General features: G+C 52.2%; 1 protein-coding gene across 4 annotated transcripts in view; it reads left to right on the forward strand.

Moving 5' to 3' along the window:
- The window catches only part of LOC112548032 (tripartite motif-containing protein 15-like), a 15,100-nt gene extending 200 nt beyond the window's left edge, over positions 1–14,900 (forward strand). The window contains exons 2-7 of one of the 4 annotated variants that reach the window (XM_025192038.1): positions 2,587–2,682; positions 3,550–3,777; positions 5,309–5,331; positions 5,799–5,914; positions 8,220–8,279; positions 12,705–14,900. In XM_025192038.1, the coding sequence (XP_025047823.1) occupies positions 3,670–3,777; positions 5,309–5,331; positions 5,799–5,914; positions 8,220–8,279; positions 12,705–12,742 (345 nt within the window). In that variant the 5' untranslated portion in view covers positions 2,587–2,682; positions 3,550–3,669 and the 3' untranslated portion in view covers positions 12,743–14,900. Of the gene's footprint in view, positions 1–2,354; positions 3,778–5,308; positions 5,332–5,798; positions 5,915–6,747; positions 7,197–7,216; positions 7,387–8,219; positions 8,280–8,668; positions 8,966–12,704 lie in introns of those variants that run through there. The other 3 variants (XR_003091842.1, XM_025192037.1, XR_003091843.1) reach the window with 3 other exon arrangements.
- Positions 14,901–18,016: the final 3,116 nt, after the last annotated feature.

Consider the following 18,016-nt stretch of genomic DNA (forward strand, 5'->3'; position numbering starts at 1 on the left):
AATGGGGTGTCTAGAGATATCTAGGGGTTCCTGCAACTAATACAGCTCTTAAATGCGAGACACAAAACCTCTTCTTAGCAGTCCTGAGGCATTGGTTCAAACTGGACCCTTCCCCTTTCCTGGCCCCAGGGTTCACCTCTCAGTTCCGCACTCACATGCTCCGTTACGCGGGACTGCCTCTGAAGCCTAATTTTACGTATGAGTGCACCTTCCCTCCTGAACAAAGCCATAAGCCATCCCAGATAGCAAATTTCATGAGCCGTTTTCTCAGCCTGGCAGCACTCTCCGGAGGAGCAATTACTAGCACATCACTCTTTGGCACTCCCTTTTTCCAAGCCTCTCTGCCTTGAGGTAGGTAAAAGAGTCTTTATGGGTGTTTGATCTCCTCTTCTCAGCGTTAGCCCTTTAGTTGCTTCTGAGTGGCTTTCTAGTTACTTGATGATTTCTGCAGTGCCTTGAGGGTTAACAAACAGTCTTCCAGTTGGGTACATTTTGTCCAGGCTTTTGATTATGACTCTTAAGTGCTTCCACGTTTGCCAAACCCTGTTCCCTTGGTCTGTGTGGGCTACATAAGATTTTGTGTGTCTTTGTTACTCAATGGTACTCAGTGAGGCTCAAGTACTAGAGTGAGACTGTGCCTGAGCAATCAATCTCCTGGATTAAGTGGTGGAAAGCCATAGGATAGTACGGCAGTAGGACTGGAAGGGATCATCTTATCCTGTCCCTACATCAGGGCAGGATCCGACCTAACTAAAGTATCCCAGCCAGTTGCCTGTCTAACCTGCTCTTGACAATTTCCAGGTGTACAGATCTGACAACTTCTCTAGGTAGCCTGTTGCAATGCTTAACCACCCTCATGGTCAGAAAGTTCCTCCTAATCTCTGCTGGGCTCTTTCTGATCTGTCTACATCTTTCCAGAAGTGTGGGGCCCAATGCCAGACATAATAGTCCAGGTGAGGCCTCACCGGTGCCTGATAGAGGGAAAGAATCACTTCCCTTGATTTGCAAGCACCACTGCTCTTAATGCAGCAGGAGGATTGTAACAAGGTGCACGGCTCAGGGGCTGAAGCCCAAGTGCAGGGGTTCGAGGGAATAGCTGCCTGCCTGGAAGCTCTGGGCCAGCTGGCAGGGATGATTGTCTGGCCATTAGGTAGTTAAAATTCCCCAGGATGGCAGCTGAGAGGGAGAGGAGGAGGAGGAGGATGTGCTGGTGGTGGCAGTGGTGATGGCTGGTACAATGATGGAAAAGCACAGAGCCTGGGTTTCCTCTCCCTCTAGGTCTGAGGAGAGACCAGAAGATTTACTTCTGTTGTTTGCCCATTTGTTTGTGTTGTTTCTTGCTCTGTTTGCTGTGTGGACAAGCTTCCCACATGTTAAATAAAGGGACAGGAAACTGGAGCAAAGTGCTGACTGGCCTTTGTGAGTAAGCTGGGTCTTGGATCAGGATAAAGGAGGGACGGCTCACTCCAAGGATGCTCCTGGGTTTTTTCCACCAGAACACATGGTTGGCTCATAAGCAGCTTATGGTCCACTGTAACCCCCAGGTCCTTCTTTGCAGTACTGCAGCCTGGCCTGTCATTTCCAAGCCTGAATCTGTGCATGCAATGATTAGGTCCCAAGTGCAAGACTGCCCTTTTCTTGTTGAATTTGATCCAATTCAGTTGAGACAGTTTGCCAGTCTTTGAGTCTTAACATAGGTCCACATCTGCTGGTCCTTCCTCTGGTAGATAATTTCCCTGTCATGACATTTATGCATGCTATCATTCATTGGTATATATGATCTGATTTTCTCCCCAGCAGGAGCTGAGCTGAAGGTAGGTAATTTTACCGGGGGTGTAATGGGACATTCTGGATTTACTGCTCATTTCCTTTTTTTTTTTTTTTTAACTTTCTCCTAGTGCTGTCCCCTTCCTGCTGTCTCCTCCTCTCTCTCTATCTCACTCTCTCCCCCACCCCCACTTGTCTATTGTGTTATATTTTCTCTCTCCTTCGTATGCTCTTTCTTCTGCAGTCCTTTCATAGCATCTCTTGAAATGAACTTGCATTCACAAAGGCTTGTACTCTATATACGTGTCTTATTTTTTAGTCTGTGAAGATGTATATCTACCCTGCCTCCTGCCAGAGTTTAGAGGATCACTGGAGTTTAGAGCATCACCCTACCGTTCCTCACACCTCAGCTATGCTAATAGAGTTGCTCTGTGATTATGCCCCTTCTGTCCAAGCAGCACAGTTACCAGAGGCTTTAAGTCTGAACCCTTCGGGCCGTGCCAGCTTTACAGCCCCAGAAACAAACATTGAAGAGTTTAACTCTGCAACTGGTTTCCTGCTCCAAGAACTCAGTTGAGGACCTGGCACAAGAAGATGTCTCTGGCCCAGTGCTCCCTCCTTAGCTCCAGTAATTGATTGCACTTGGGAGGTGTCTCCAGTGCCTTGAGTATACTTGGGTCTACAAGGAGCTCTAGTGTGTTGCCATTTGGTTAGTCCAAAAAATCCCTTCATTAGCACCGTGCAAACCAAACCACTGAAATCATCCCATGCACCCTCCTTTTCCTACAGGTCAAGATAAAATCATTTTTATTTCTTTAGGAAAAACTTCAGGCCCATTTGAAGACTCTGATGAAAAGGAGAGAAAAGCTCCTGAGAGTGAAATGGTTTAGAGAAGGGAAAATTCGGGAATAGCTGGTAGGTGCCTTGGGACCACAAGGGAGAGGGAGTTCCAGGGCTGAGGAGCAGTTACCCAGAACCACCTCCCACACAGTTTCATCAAAGAAGCTTTGTGTATATGTGGTCCTCGCAGGAAACTGCTCTTTGCTGACATTAGGAACCATAGTGGGACTTAAGGGAAGAAGGGGGAGCCTGAACTATGCCAGGCTCTGAGTTTGGCCTTAGAGGTCAAAACCAGCATCATCTTTTGCACCCAGTGGAAGCCAGAGCAGACTCTGGAGCACTGCAGCAACATGCTCCTGACAACCCGCCTCTGTCACAAAGGAGGCTGACTTGTCCTGCACCAGCTGCAGCTTCTGGATGGGGCTCAAGTGCAGGCCCATAGAAAGCACATTTCTGCCTTAGGTTACAAAGACGTGGATGGCAATTGCCAGATCCAGACCAGATGGTGTTGGTGAAAGGTACCCCTAGTCACTCCCATTAATGAGCAGTTTCTTTATTCACCACAAGCCAGGAGGGCTGCCAAACAGCATCGCCTCTGTCTCGTCTAGATTCAACTTCAATTGCTTCTCCTGTGTCCAGTCCCCAGCTGTTGCCAGCTTCTGGGTAAGGACCAAGACTGAAGTGCCTGGTTTAGATGAAAAAGAGGGACAGAGTTGAGTGTGATCAGCATAGTGATGGTGCCTCACTCCAAACCTCTGACTGATCTTTCCCAGCATGGCCACCTCCCATTAATACGTATTAGTGTCTAATGCAATGGCAAGAATAAATCACTTCAGATCGACATGGGGAAGGATATTATCCAGGTGTCTTTGTCTTTGCCAAGAATCTCTCCCCTGCACACTCAGGCCTGTGCTGGTGTCACTTACTATAGTTGTTTTACAGAAACGGGCAGGTGCCGAGAAGCAGAAGATTGTGTCTGAGTTTAACCAACTGCGCCAGCTAATAGAGGAACAAGAGCAACTCCTGCTGGCCCAGCTGGGAGGGCTGGAGGGGTTTGTGAATATGCAGAAAGAAAAGGGCACCAAACTCTCTGAGGAGATTTCCAATCTCAATGAGCTGATTGGCGAGATGGAGGCAAAGTGCCAGCAGCCAGCGAGTGAGTTCCTGCAGGTGAGACTGTGCTGGAACCAGCCCAGAGCCTTGTACCGGGAAGGGAGGGCTGCTGGCTCCTGGAGTCCAGCGGTTAGAGACCACAGGGTGACGCAGGGGTTGGCAATTGTTTTGACCCGTGGGCCTCATAGGGAGCTTTGATGAGCTGTTGCAGCCATGGCCAGTGCCTCTCCTCCCCCTGCAGAACAACTCACTTACGCTCCCTATGCGGGATTAGACCAGTGGCAGGCTGTGTTCAGGAGTGGGACGGACGGTTGACACTGGGATCAGGGGTGGGGCACAGGGTGGTGACAATGTGGTGCTGGAGCCCTGGGCAGAGCCATGATCTGCTGCCTGCACCCCCCTGTGATGGTTGCAAGTACTGTGGGCAGGGTCATGCAGGGAATAGATCATGGCTCTTCCCTGGGTCCCGGCCCAGCACTGTCATTGCCCCAAGATCCTGGCCCCCTTCCTGGGTGCAGCTCTTTGACTGCCCAACCACGGGTGCTGGGGGGTCGGGCAGGGGGTTGCTCCACAGAGACCCTGGGATCATGAGGCATGGGCAGGGTGGGACTGGGGCAGAGCCCTGGCTTTGTGGGCAGGGACGTGCAGGGTTGGGGCCCAGGGAAGAGCTGTGATTTACTGCTTGCATGCCCCTGCCCTCTGGGTGGTGTGTGTGTAGGGGGGGCCTAAAGGGGCCTGACTGAGTGGTAGGTCCTGGGAGCAGCTGGGAGTGAGGGGAGGGAGGCAGGAGGCACGTGGCATGTGCAACAAAGCCCTGCCTAAGTCTGCTTCTGGTGTAACTGCAGCTGCCCGGATGCTGCTCAGCTTCCCCCCCCTGCAGCGGCTCCTGCCCCTGCTGTGCCCATCTGGATGGGGAGGAATCTGCAGCTGTGCAGTTCTTGCCTCAGCACACAGGGCTCTGGCTTCACCTCCTGGCTGCCTTTGCACCCACTCTGCCCGCCCAGCACCATAAGCAGCGACCTGAGGGTGGCAGCGTGACTGGAAGGTGGGTAGGAGCTGGAGCCAGAGCCCTGCGTGCTGGGGCAGGAACCACCTGGCTGAAACTTCCTCCCCACTTGGACGGGTGCAGCAGGGGTAGGAACATGAGAAGGAGCCTCCACTGGAGGTAAGGGGAGCTGGCCAGCACCCCGGCAGCTGCAGCTGCAGCAGAGCAGGCCTGCTGGAAGCTTTCTGGCTGGGACCCTGGCTGACGAGCGCAGACAGGAGCACAGCACTGGCAAGGCTTGGCCCCATGTGGAGTGCTGTGGGAGCAGCCACAGGCCAGATCCAATCATTTGGGAGGGCAGATCCAGCCCATGGGCTATATTTTGCCCGCCCATGCGTTATGTGCATCACAGAGGTGAGAGTTGTTTTTGGTCTCTGAAAAATTATAGATACACACATGCTAGAGACAGAGAAGCCTTGGCAGCATAGCCAATAATTTGCCCTGCTGGTTACATAGTGCTTCTTTATATGCTTGTTTCCAAATGCCCCCCAAATCCCCAAGGTGTGACATGGGCAACTCATATTGTCTCTCTTTCTCCCCAAGGATATACGAACGACCCTGAGCAGGTACGTGGCTCCACTTTACTCCTCACCTGGGCTGGTGCTGGGAAGCTGCTGCAAACCACAGTAGACTTGTACCTTACTAGGGCTCAGCAGTCTGATTACTGGGGCAGGATATAAATGTCTCCAGGGAACTTAATCCCAACAGGAGCATTTCTCCTAAGCTGAGGGGTCATCCATCCCATCACACAGGCCATTTTTAACCAAAAGCTTCTTCAAGGGATGCAACTTTCCCTGAGGTCTGGCTGCTTCTGGGCCCTTGGCATGGAATACGGGCCATTCTTTGCTAGGTCATCGATCACAAATCTACCCAGGTCGGCAGCAACCAAGGCGGGGAAAAACATCTGAATGGGGCAGTGTGAGGGACGGTCACACTGCCACTGCCCGTGCTGCACCTCCGTGGAGCAGGGCTGGGCAGGGAATGGCACGGAGTTCTGCCAGTTCATTCACTCACCTGAGATGGGTTTTTCTAGGTGTGAGAAGGGGGAGATCCCACGGCCAGTGCCAATTTCTCCAGAGCTGGAAAGGAGACTCCAGGATTTCTCCCAGATAACTTGTGCCCTGACGGAGACTGTGAAGATGTTCAAAGGTACCGAGAAGGGATGTTGAAGGGGATGAGGAGAGGAGTGTCTGTGGCCATGGGAGGAGATGGGCTCTGGTCTATTGACTGAAAACCAAATTACTTATAAAAGGCACAGAGGCCACAAACTGAGTGGATGTAGGAGAGCCCAGGCATTAACGTGGTACATTCATTCACCCTGTGACCTCAGAATGTTATTATAGCCCCTATATAGCCAATACCCAGGTAATTCTCAGTCTTTCCCAAAGGCAGAGCCAGGCAGGATGTGTGCTCTGGGCTCTGTCACTCGCAGCTGCACAAGGAGTCGGTGAGAGCTGCAGGAGCCCAACTCTTCTGAGTGCCAGGGCTTGGGTGCTCAGTGGTTGGCATCCAAAATAGAGACTCCAAATCCAAGACTTTTTCTGAGATATGGATCTAGCCTGTCTGGCTGGAGTGGGCTGTAGGGAAGGAGAAATCTGCCCTCCCATGTCTTCTCCCTCCTCCCCAGGAGCAGCAGGCACAGGGAGGAGGGCCCCTGTATGTGTCTAAAGTAGAGGGGGACAGGCCAGGCAGATGGAGGGATGTTCCCTGGGAGAAGCTACACCTTTGATGTCCTACTCCCTTCCAAAAGCAAGACATCACCTCCAGGCAGAGATGGTGTCACTGTCGAGGGGTAGGGAGATGCAGGGGCAGCTTCTGAGGTTACAACAGCTACAGGTGTTGGTAGCTGGGATGGAGATGGAGCCACTCCAGCATCTCTGCTCAGTCTGAGGCACTCGGGTCAGAGAGGTGGGACCTGGGCTGCAATGTCCGTACCAGCCTGACAGCAGGAAGTGTCATGTCTGTGCTCCTTCTCCCTCCAGACACTCTGCCATCTGCCCTGGAGAAGAGAAGCAGGGGTCCATCGCAGCCATACACCAAGGGTAGGCTCTCATCGGGATTATCCTGAATCACAGAAAATTCCCCAAATCCCCCACAAGCCATGGACACTTTCTCTGCTCAGGCCTGTGCCCTGAGACTGATGTGTAGCTGTTGATTCAGAGGTGGGAGGTAGCAGTTGTCCCTCAGGGCTGCTGTGTCTCTCTTCTTGCCCCTGGCAGGGCAGCTTCCCCTGTTTCTTCTCCCACTGTCTTCCTCTTCTTGGGGCAGGGCTGGGCTCTCCCCAGGGAACTGCTCCCTGCTGACTGGGAAGGAGGCGGGGAGGTGAAGTTTCTGTGCCTTGTGCCACCTCCTCATCCTCCTGCACTATTTGAGTAGCTCCCCTCCACAGCTGCCTCTTCACCTCCATTCCCAGCCTGGGAGTGCAGGGCAGGTCAGAGGAGGCTGGGCAGGGAATGGCACGGAGTTCTGCCAGTTCATTCACTCACCTGAGATGGGTTTTTCTAGGTGTGAGAAGGGGGAGATCCCACGGCCAGTGCCAATTTCTCCAGAGCTGGAAAGGAGACTCCAGGATTTCTCCCAGATAACTTGTGCCCTGACGGAGACTGTGAAGATGTTCAAAGGTACCGAGAAGGGATGTTGAAGGGGATGAGGAGAGGAGTGTCTGTGGCCATGGGAGGAGATGGGCTCTGGTCTATTGACTGAAAACCAAATTACTTATAAAAGGCACAGAGGCCACAAACTGAGTGGATGTAGGAGAGCCCAGGCATTAACGTGGTACATTCATTCACCCTGTGACCTCAGAATGTTATTATAGCCCCTATATAGCCAATACCCAGGTAATTCTCAGTCTTTCCCAAAGGCAGAGCCAGGCAGGATGTGTGCTCTGGGCTCTGTCACTCGCAGCTGCACAAGGAGTCGGTGAGAGCTGCAGGAGCCCAACTCTTCTGAGTGCCAGGGCTTGGGTGCTCAGTGGTTGGCATCCAAAATAGAGACTCCAAATCCAAGACTTTTTCTGAGATATGGATCTAGCCTGTCTGGCTGGAGTGGGCTGTAGGGAAGGAGAAATCTGCCCTCCCATGTCTTCTCCCTCCTCCCCAGGAGCAGCAGGCACAGGGAGGAGGGCCCCTGTATGTGTCTAAAGTAGAGGGGGACAGGCCAGGCAGATGGAGGGATGTTCCCTGGGAGAAGCTACACCTTTGATGTCCTACTCCCTTCCAAAAGCAAGACATCACCTCCAGGCAGAGATGGTGTCACTGTCGAGGGGTAGGGAGATGCAGGGGCAGCTTCTGAGGTTACAACAGCTACAGGTGTTGGTAGCTGGGATGGAGATGGAGCCACTCCAGCATCTCTGCTCAGTCTGAGGCACTCGGGTCAGAGAGGTGGGACCTGGGCTGCAATGTCCGTACCAGCCTGACAGCAGGAAGTGTCATGTCTGTGCTCCTTCTCCCTCCAGACACTCTGCCATCTGCCCTGGAGAAGAGAAGCAGGGGTCCATCGCAGCCATACACCAAGGGTAGGCTCTCATCGGGATTATCCTGAATCACAGAAAATTCCCCAAATCCCCCACAAGCCATGGACACTTTCTCTGCTCAGGCCTGTGCCCTGAGACTGATGTGTAGCTGTTGATTCAGAGGTGGGAGGTAGCAGTTGTCCCTCAGGGCTGCTGTGTCTCTCTTCTTGCCCCTGGCAGGGCAGCTTCCCCTGTTTCTTCTCCCACTGTCTTCCTCTTCTTGGGGCAGGGCTGGGCTCTCCCCAGGGAACTGCTCCCTGCTGACTGGGAAGGAGGCGGGGAGGTGAAGTTTCTGTGCCTTGTGCCACCTCCTCATCCTCCTGCACTATTTGAGTAGCTCCCCTCCACAGCTGCCTCTTCACCTCCATTCCCAGCCTGGGAGTGCAGGGCAGGTCAGAGGAGGGAGCGTGAGGCTGTCGCCCGCCTCCTCTTGCCCCCCCTCACTCACAGCTCTGGGGCCCTTCCTGCCCGTGTCCCTGCTCCTGGGAATGGGGCAGCCCCCCCAGGGAGGCCAAGGAGCAGGGGCAGGAGTTGCTGCCAGTGCCAGGCTGGGGAGCTGCGAGGCCATCTGTGCTCAGCCTCTGGGCCCAGGGCAGAGGCAGCTACTGGGGCCAGGACGATCCCAGGCAGGACAGGGTGGTGGGGACGGGGAGGAACGGCCCCGCCTGCCCCAGGGCTGAGAGCTGCCCCGTCGCTGTGATTCTCTTTGCCAGTGATGGTGACTCTGGATCCAGACATGGCTCATCCCTGTCTCATTGTGTCTGTGGATGGGGGAAGCGAACAGCAGCATCTGCCCAACAATCCTGAGAGATTTGACACTCAGCCCTGTGTGCTGGGCTGTGAGGGATTCACCTCAGGGAGACACTGCTGGGAGGTGGAGGTGGGGAAGGGGTACGGCTGGGCAACGGGGGTGGCCAGCGAGTCTGTGAAGAGGAATGGATGCATCAGCCTTAGCCCCGAGGTGGGGATCTGGGCTGTGCAGCGTTGCTGGAGGGGTCAGCTCCAGGCTCTCACGGCCCCGGCTCCCACCCGCCTTGACCTGCCCCAGGCACCCAGGAGGGTGCGGGTATCTCTGGACTGTGCAGGGGGGTGGATGTCATTTCTTGATGCTGACACCAAGGCCCCGATCTTCCTGCCAGCCTGGTTTTCTGGGGACACAATCCAGCCCTGGCTCTGCCTCCATTTCCATCTTTTGCAACAACTGGTTTTTGGTCAAGCCAAGCTCAGAGTATCACTCTGAGCCAGGCAAGGGATGTTTCCCAGCAAATAATCAAATGGGTATCTCTGGACTTGTTATAACCAGGCTCTCTGACTGTGTCGAGAGAGCTCCCTTCTGCTCAGCCCTCCCTCCCTCTCTTGGACTCAGGTGATCTCTCTGCTCTTACAGCAAGCCCTGGCTGTGTCTGTACAGACCAGCCCCTGCCACTGCTGCAGGGTCCCAAGGTTTAACAGGATCTGGGCCCCAGGGACAGACATGACACGTTCTGGTGGCCATGAGGCTCCTGTTCTTTTCCAGCTCTAGGGTGCCCTCCCTTTATTCTCTGCAACTCTTTGGGGTCAGGCCTCTTTGCCTTTATCAGTCTCTGCCCCTCTTGTGCTCTGGTCTGAACCCCTTAGGTCTGCAATCTCACCCTATACAGCTCTGGCCTTGGCCCTTTTAGGTGCCGGACTCTGGCCTGAAACACCTTTGTTAGAATAACTGACGTAGGAAAAGGGACGCTGCCCCCAAGGATCCTAGAGCAAGCCCTGGGCTGGCAGTACCTGCTTGTGGATTCTTTTCAGACCCCATTGATCTTTCTGTGTCCTTATATTAAGCGGCCCCCCCGTGACCTGTACGCGCCTCCCCGAACACCAAATGCCTTATGTGCTGTTCACAGCCTCCAACCTCCCTTGCAGGCTTGAAGCTGTTACCACTTATCCATCAGCGGGGACTCACTCCCAATCTCCACTCCAGTCCGGTTAGGCCTCTTAAGCCTTTATCATTCTATGCTACATTTTAGGCTCAGATCTCTTTGCCTCGATCAATCTGTTCAGACCTTTTATGCCTTGTATATTCTCTGCAACTCTTTGGGCTCAGGCATCTTTGCCTTTATCAATCCCCACTCCTCTTGTGCTGTGGTCTCAGCCCCCTTAGGGCTACAGTCTCACTTCTCTAGGGCTCTGGCTGAGACAGGGAAGGGGAGGGCAGTGTGGGACTGGAGAGTGCATGGGCAGGGCCAAGCTTCAGAGTGCAGGTTCATGGATGGGAGCAAAAGAGTTGTGGGGTTGGGACACAAGAACTGTTACTGCCTCTGGGACAGAGAATTAATGAAGTAGGATTTGGAAGCTGGAAGCTCCCATCTGCTTTGAGCAATTAATACAGCCCTGTGCAGTAGAGTTGCAGCTTGATCTTCCAGTCAACAGCTCTGGTAGCAGGGCCCAAACCCCCTTCCTCTATCCATATTGAAGAGTTAGTACGATTCTTCTGGTGTCATGCCTAGGGGTGGGAGGGGAGTTCAGCCACCGAAGGCCTGACCAGTAATGCAGGATACATCTTTAATGTCATTTGTGAGTAGGGTATGTTCACTGATGGTAGGAAGAGTTGTGGGGTTTGGGAAACAAGAACTGTTGCTGCCTCATGGACAGAGAATGAAAGAAGTAGGAATTGGGAGTGAGGGGAGAAGCTGGAAGCTCCCATTAGCTTCCAGCATTGATACAGCCCTGTGCAGTAGGGTCTCAGTTGGATCTCCCATCCAAAAGCTCCTGCAGCAGGGCCCAAGCCCCCTTCCTCTTTCTATCTGGAAGAGTTTGTACCTTCCTTGTGTTGTCATGCCTAGGAGTAGGTGGGGAGTTCAGGCACCAGAGGCCTGAGCAGTAATGCAAGGGTCATCTTCAATGGGTCCCTGTCCAAAGTGCTTTGACCTCTGCGGGCTCACACTGGTAGCAGGGACAGCCCTGGTGTCAGCAGAGGGACCAGCAGAAGAAAGAGAGAGAATTTTTTAAAACTTAAATTTGCTAACTGGAGAATCCTGTGTAAAGGAGGAGAGGGGGTGTGGGGCCTGATCTGTGGACTGACTTTTGCCGTGGAGCAAAGGATTGTGGGGGACATGGACAGGAAGGACCAAGGCTGGGAAAAAAAAGTGATAGGCAAAACAGTCAGTGAAAGAGGCCGGAGAAAGGAGGAAAAACGTAGAGGAGGGAAGAGAGTGCAAAAGGAGATTCCCAACATGGTTCCCAGGGTGAGGCTGGCTCCTTGGTGCCACACATTAGCGCATGGATTTCCCCATCCCTCCCTGTTATGGGGTAACCAAATCTGCAGCGGGGCATTTCACAGACATTCCCCCCCACAAGTTGGGCAACAACCATCATGTTTGCTCTCTGATAAGCAACTAAAGCCAAGCTACCATAAGTGCATTTTTATTGTGAATATGTTTGTGTGTGTTCAGCTCCAGGGTTAGACTTGGAGATTAAGGGCTTCTGCTCAAAAGTAGCTGAGTCCATAGCAAAGGGGACTTTGTTAGTGTTCCTGTGAGGCAGCTGGGAAGATCTCAGAAGAGAAGATGGGAAAAGTTTTCAGGAACTGAATGAAGGAAGATGAAGTGTTAGACAAGGCTGTGGATTCAAGGAGAAGTCCCTTGGTGGGAGGGGGTCATTCAAATCTTCGGATGAAGCAGGAGACCCCAGCAGGAAAAGGTTGTGGGGTCTTCCTAGATGTTAGTGGGATGCTTGGTGACCGAAACAGGGAAGGCACCTGGAAGCTGTTCCAAGTTAGAAGGTAGCGGTGCAGTGTTTCGGTCTGGTTTCTGTTTGCCTGTCTGCAAGTGGAATCTTGTCCTGTGTTTTTGTCTTATGCAGTAAAGCTGTTCTGTCCTGACCGTTTGTCTCATGATAACAGCGATTTCGTGGCAGCTGGCAGCATCAGGCTTCTGTGCTCATATCTATTGTGGTAAACCTAGGGAAGGCAAGAGCTTGCAGGTTCTCTACTAAGCTGTAAGGTCTGGTCAGGGTGCTGGTCAGATTGTCTAGCTAAGTAAAGAGTTGTCTCCCATAAGCAAGACCCAGTCTCAGTCTCAAGGTACAGCAGGGCACTGGGTAAATGTCTGTGTCTTGTAGATAACCCTGAGGCCACTCTGGGGTTTGTCAGACTCTCCCCTCCCTAGACTTGCCCAGAGCCAGAAAGCTGAGGGCCAGGTCTGAAGGGATTTGCTCTCGGCGGGGATATGTCTTTTGTGTTAAAGTTCCCCAGCTCCAAGGTGTGACCTTGACTCTGCCTCGGTGGGGAGCTTGGGTGATGGCAGGGTATGTGCCAACTCATTTCTGAATGACAGCCTGAGTATGACAGTGTACATGATAGAGGGCTGTAGTCACTGACTGCACCTCATTTGCATTCCCTGTCTTGATATTTCCCTGATTTACTTTTTCTGCTTCTCTGTTCCTCTACCTTTGCAGACCATGGGGCAGCTGGAGGTAGACCACCAGCGTACTGAGAGGCATCCAGCTGCGTCACCGCATGCCTCAGAGCTTTTAATAAAACACCTCCCACTGCTCTGCCATGACATGAATGGAAATGGTGAATTGTCAGGGACCTTGACATTGGATGGTGAGTGGCCAATGGGTAGTAATCCCATCTAGGTGTCTTTGCTCCAGCTGTAGGATTACAAGAGGTAGGGCCATCCCAATACTGGGCATCTCTTGGTGAGATCTAGCAAGGGCAGAGCTGGGTTGGGGCCATGTTGGTGTACTGAATGAAGTGAAATAAAGCTGTGCTTTTTCTCTCTGCTGGGATTTTTGTTGTGCTGCATGTCCTGGAATAAGCCTGCTCCCCTGAAGAGCAAGAATTACTTGGTGGCACTGTCAGGATTCGCTGTGGAGGCTTCATGGACAAACTGAAGTGTGAGTTGTGGATGAGTCACAGAGGAACCCATATTTGAGCCATGGCTGCAGAGTGCCAGGGCCCTGTCAGTCAGGCTCCAGTTCTTGCCCTACACACTTCTCTGATCACAGAATTCACCCTGCAGCCTGTTTCCGCCACACAGCCCCACAGCACTCAGCATGGCCCCACACCACCTCTGCACAGCCTCTTCATCCCCAGCCTGGTCTTAAACCCCAGCCCTCCTTCCCAGGGACTCCCACATGGCCTGTTCTGCCTGCCTTTCCCCTGCACTCCATGCACAACTCCACAGGATCTCACCAGCCTCCGTGAGCATGTGTGACAGGGGTGCCTGAAAATTTTGACACGGCTTTTTTTTGGTGCAGTGCATTTGTGTTTGCACAAATGGCACTTTTGAGTGGGTTAAGCCTCGTGTGTCATTCCCCACAGATTTCAGTAGGGGAAGTTAAATACCAGTTTACCCCCTATAATGTCTTTTCTAATGTATTACAGCAGGAGGTGCATGTAAACTGCCCGGCTTCCCCAGACCCTGCCCTCGGGCTCTCCCTAGGCGGTCCTGATTCTTGCTGGGAGTCTCTTCTAAGCATGCTCATGGTCACCCCAAAATACTTGTCACTTATACCTGCCGATGCTCAGTCGGTCTGGTCTCTCTCCATCAGTACACAATCCAAAAAACCCCATCCCAATCCCAAGGACAAGTCGTGTGAATCCTCCCCTCCCATTCCTTTCCCTTCCCATCCCACCATGTGACAAATATATATGTTTTTTCTTTTATTTACTATAGCTGCTATGATAACTGCTATGGTATTATAAAATGTTCAGGGTTTATAGTAGCGGGTGGGTGATGTTGGCTTAGAAACGGTATTTAAAGGCCTGTTTTTTGGGGAATTAGCTTATAGATATAGATATATGCATTATAAGGGGTCAAGATGGGCAGCAGGGGTTAAATGGATTTCTAAAGAGCTTGGGAGACACACACACAGCTTCTCATGGCCCTGGAAGTAGATGGGCTGTCTAGCATGACAAGGCCAATGGATGGACACAGCCTGAGAATTGAAGAGGGACATGTCATAACATAAAATCACAGCCTTCAAGGTAGATAGGTTGTCTAACACAACAAGGACACAGTCTAGGAAACAGCTCGGGAACCAAAGAAGTATGTACCATACTGTCCTATAACACAAGATAAGTGACACCAGCTACAAGGCCCCAGAGCAGCAGAGGGGCCTAAGTCCTGTTTTTGGGGGAACAGACCAAATTAGGAGAAGGCTCAGAAGGCTATGTGGACGTGTGACCACAATCAGCCAGAGATAGCCATGGATGAAGTCATCATCATCAGGAGTCATCAAGGGGGAAGGAGAATACAAAAGCAGAGACTTGAGATTAACAAAGGGTCCCTCCTTTTGTCTTGCCCATCCCTCTCATCCCTCCCTTTGTCTTGTCCCTTGTCATCCTCCCTGTTTTGCTCCCTGAGACGGGTCCCCATCCCTTTCCCTATCCCTGTCCCCCCGGAAGGGTCCCTGAGACCACCATGGACCGAGGGCATACCAGCAACCCATCTCATGCACCCCACTGGAGCGGGGCTGTGGGTTTCGGCATCCCACCTCCAGACTGCTGACCCCTAAGAGACAGCCTCAGAGTGAAGACTGCATCCTGACCAGATGTATATGACTCTGACAGCCCTAGGATTGATAGGTCTAGAATTGCCTGGTTGTTTGTATTGCTGCTTTTTTGTTCTTACTCTGTATCAATAAACTCATCTATTATCAACTGGCAGGTGTTGCGGTCAGTCTGAGGGTTGTGCCTGCCCGGAACAAAGGTATAGGTGCTGGGTCCAAATTCAGTGTCAACGGGTGGGTGTTTGTTGCTGCCTGGTTGACTGGCGATTGCTGTCGATCTTGATGGTAGTGGCAGCTCTTCTGGCTTTTTCCCCCCTTTTTTTGGGACTACATTTCCCAGCATTCTTGAGCTCATTGTTCTTCATATTATCATATTAGTTTCCAGCCGGGGCTCCCATTGAACCCTCCCGTTCCCTGCCCAGGCACACCGTCAGTCTGTTTGTGTAGTGCCACGTACGACTTTGGGAGGTGTGTTGTGAATTGTTTTATAAATGTTTTTGGAATGTTTTGAAAACGGGTTGCTGTTCGGCCCACTTGGCTAGCCCCCCAAGAGCTATAACAGTTAACCTTCTCACCCACGTTGGGGAGGTGGGGCTCATTCAGATGTGGGTGACAGTGCATAATGCCCCCCACCCCCGAACCACTGGCAGTCTGGAAGCAGCAAACCCCTAGCCCAGTCCAGATTTCCTCCCCCTGGCCATCCTCCCATCTGTCACCCATCCGCAACACCACACATTCTTGTATACAGACACAGACTTAAAGTATAAATTAATTTATTTTAACATAACCAAGAGAAAGAACAAAGCACTTCTAGGTGTTGTTGCCAGCAATATAACTTGCTGGAAAATCATGCACAAGGGCCGCCCGACCAGCCTCTCCTTGAGGATATCTCTTTGATCCCTGTGCTGCTGCTGCTGCCCGGACACATCTCTGTTGTCTGGCCATTGCCTGTCGCACTTCTTCTTCCCACGACTCCTTGAAAACTTCTCCCTGGCTCTCACAAATATTGTGAAGCATGCAGGCTGCCACTACAAAGGCCGTGATATATTCTTGCTCTAAAGCTGGCACAAAAGCGCTGTCCAGTGTCCTTTCAGTCTGCCAAACACACATTGCGCAGCCATCGTGCAACTGCTCAGATGGTAGTTAAAAATGAGCTTCTGTGGGTCGGTGATATTCCCTCCATAAGGCTTGATGAGCCAGGGCTTTAGGGGGTAGGCAACATCTGCTAATATAATCGGGGGAGCGGTGACACTGCAGATCACTGCCTCCTCCACGCCAGGTGCGTAGTGTCCTTTCTCCACAAGGCCAGGCAAAGGGGTGCATCTGGACATGCACGCATCATGCAGGCTGTAGACCCACCCAGTATAAAGGTTCGTGAACCAGCACCGGTGGTCCACTGCGGCTTGCAGGATCACAGAGGCATATCTTTTCCTGTTTGTGAAAGCCCTCCCATTCCCCGCAGGGCACAGCACTGGGATGCGAATGTGTCTAAAGCCCCCACGCAGTTTGGGAACCCCGTCTCATTAAAGCCACCTGTGACTTGCTGCAGATTCACCAGGCAGATAATTTTGTTTGCAGCTATCTCCTTAAGCAGCTGGCATACCTCATGAATTGCCAGCCTGACCATGCAGGCAGCCACGCTGAACTGGTTTGTGATGTAGCGGAGGCTGGATGGGCTGGCCAGTTTTATGATGGCCATTGCAACCCTCTTGTCTGGTGGAATGGCCCGACGCATGTTAGAGTCCTGCCTCACAATGTGGGGCCCCAGCATCGAGACAATGTTATAGAAGGTCTCCCTTTCCATTCGGAACATCTCCAGTCACTGCTGGTCGTTCCAAGTCGTCAGCACGATTCGCTCCCACCAATCCGAGCTGCTCTCGCGGGCCCACAGCGTGTGGATTCAGGTCCTCCTCAGGTTTCCCAACAGAGCCCGGTCAAATTTCACTCGTTCGCTTTCCTCTGTGTATTCTAAGTCCTCTGGGTACCTGTATCTTCTTCTTCCTCTTGTCATTAATGCTGCTAAAGCAGGAACACAACTTGCCAGTGAACACTTTAGCAGTTCCTCTCCTTCTCAAGTGTTGCAGCTGTAATCCCCAGGTAAACAGCATTTGCAGAAGCAGTACTGCCACCTCCTCATGCTCCTGCTCACCCATGTCCTCTATATTCTCCATGTTGGAGGACACTTCACTGTGTTGTTCTCCATCATCACGCATTTCATCCTCATTCTCCATTTTGCCCCTCTCCATCAACAGCGGCTTCTCACCCATCTGCACCAACCGGGGGGCAGGGACTGTAAGGTGTTGTGTGGTCTGGAGCTTCATGTAGTTGCTTTTTCAACACTTTCACCCTGGCGCCCCAGGGCATTGGGGCTTTTGCACATCTTTTCATCCTGAGCTTAGCAGCCACTGGTGTTCTCATGTAATCAAGCTTGCAAACAAAATGTTTTGCCTACTCCTCTCCTGGTGATGGAGGCTACTCAAAACTTTTGCCACTTTAGGGAAAACAGGCTGTGGTTCTGCAATAAAATTATTTTGCACAAGCAGGCAGGTAGGTATCGATTTTTGCAACATTCTGGGCCATTGAGCAGCCATTCCAAAGTGCAATGGCCTTATTTACCCCATCACCAGGTCTTTTTTGTTGTTAAACTGGGTGCTTCATCACCTGTGGGTGTTTTGACACTTACAGGTAAGGACTTCACAATCATAGATTTCATAGACATCAGGGCTGGAAGGGACCTCGGAAGATCATCGAGTCCAGCCCCCTGCCCAAAGGGCAGGAAGTCAGCTGGGGTCACAGGATCCCAGCAAGATAAGCATCCAGTTTCCTCTTGAAGGTGTTCAATGAAGGCGCTTGAACCACCTCCGGTGTCAGGCTGTTCCAGACCTTGGGGGCTCGGACAGTAAAGAAATTCTTCCTTATGTCCAGTCTGAAACGGTCTTGCAGTAGTTTATGACCATTCGACCTAGTCGTCATCCCTTGGGGCGCTCTGGTGAACAAACGTTCCCCCAGATACTGGTGGACACCCCTGATAAACTTACAGGTGGCCACCAGATCACCGCTGAGCCTGCGCTTTTCCAGGCTAAAGAGCCCCAGGGCTCTCAGCCTGTCGTCGTAAAGTCTGCTTCCCTGACCTCTGATCATGCGCGTGGCTCTTCTCTGGACTCTCTCAAGCTTCTCCACATCCTTTTTGAATTGTGGAGCCCAAAACTGGACACAGTACTCCAGCTGCGACCTCACTAAGGCCGAGTACA

Source organism: Alligator sinensis, unplaced genomic scaffold, assembly GCF_000455745.1.
Source record: "Alligator sinensis unplaced genomic scaffold, ASM45574v1 scaffold900_1, whole genome shotgun sequence".
NCBI classification, from domain to species: domain Eukaryota; kingdom Metazoa; phylum Chordata; order Crocodylia; family Alligatoridae; genus Alligator; species Alligator sinensis.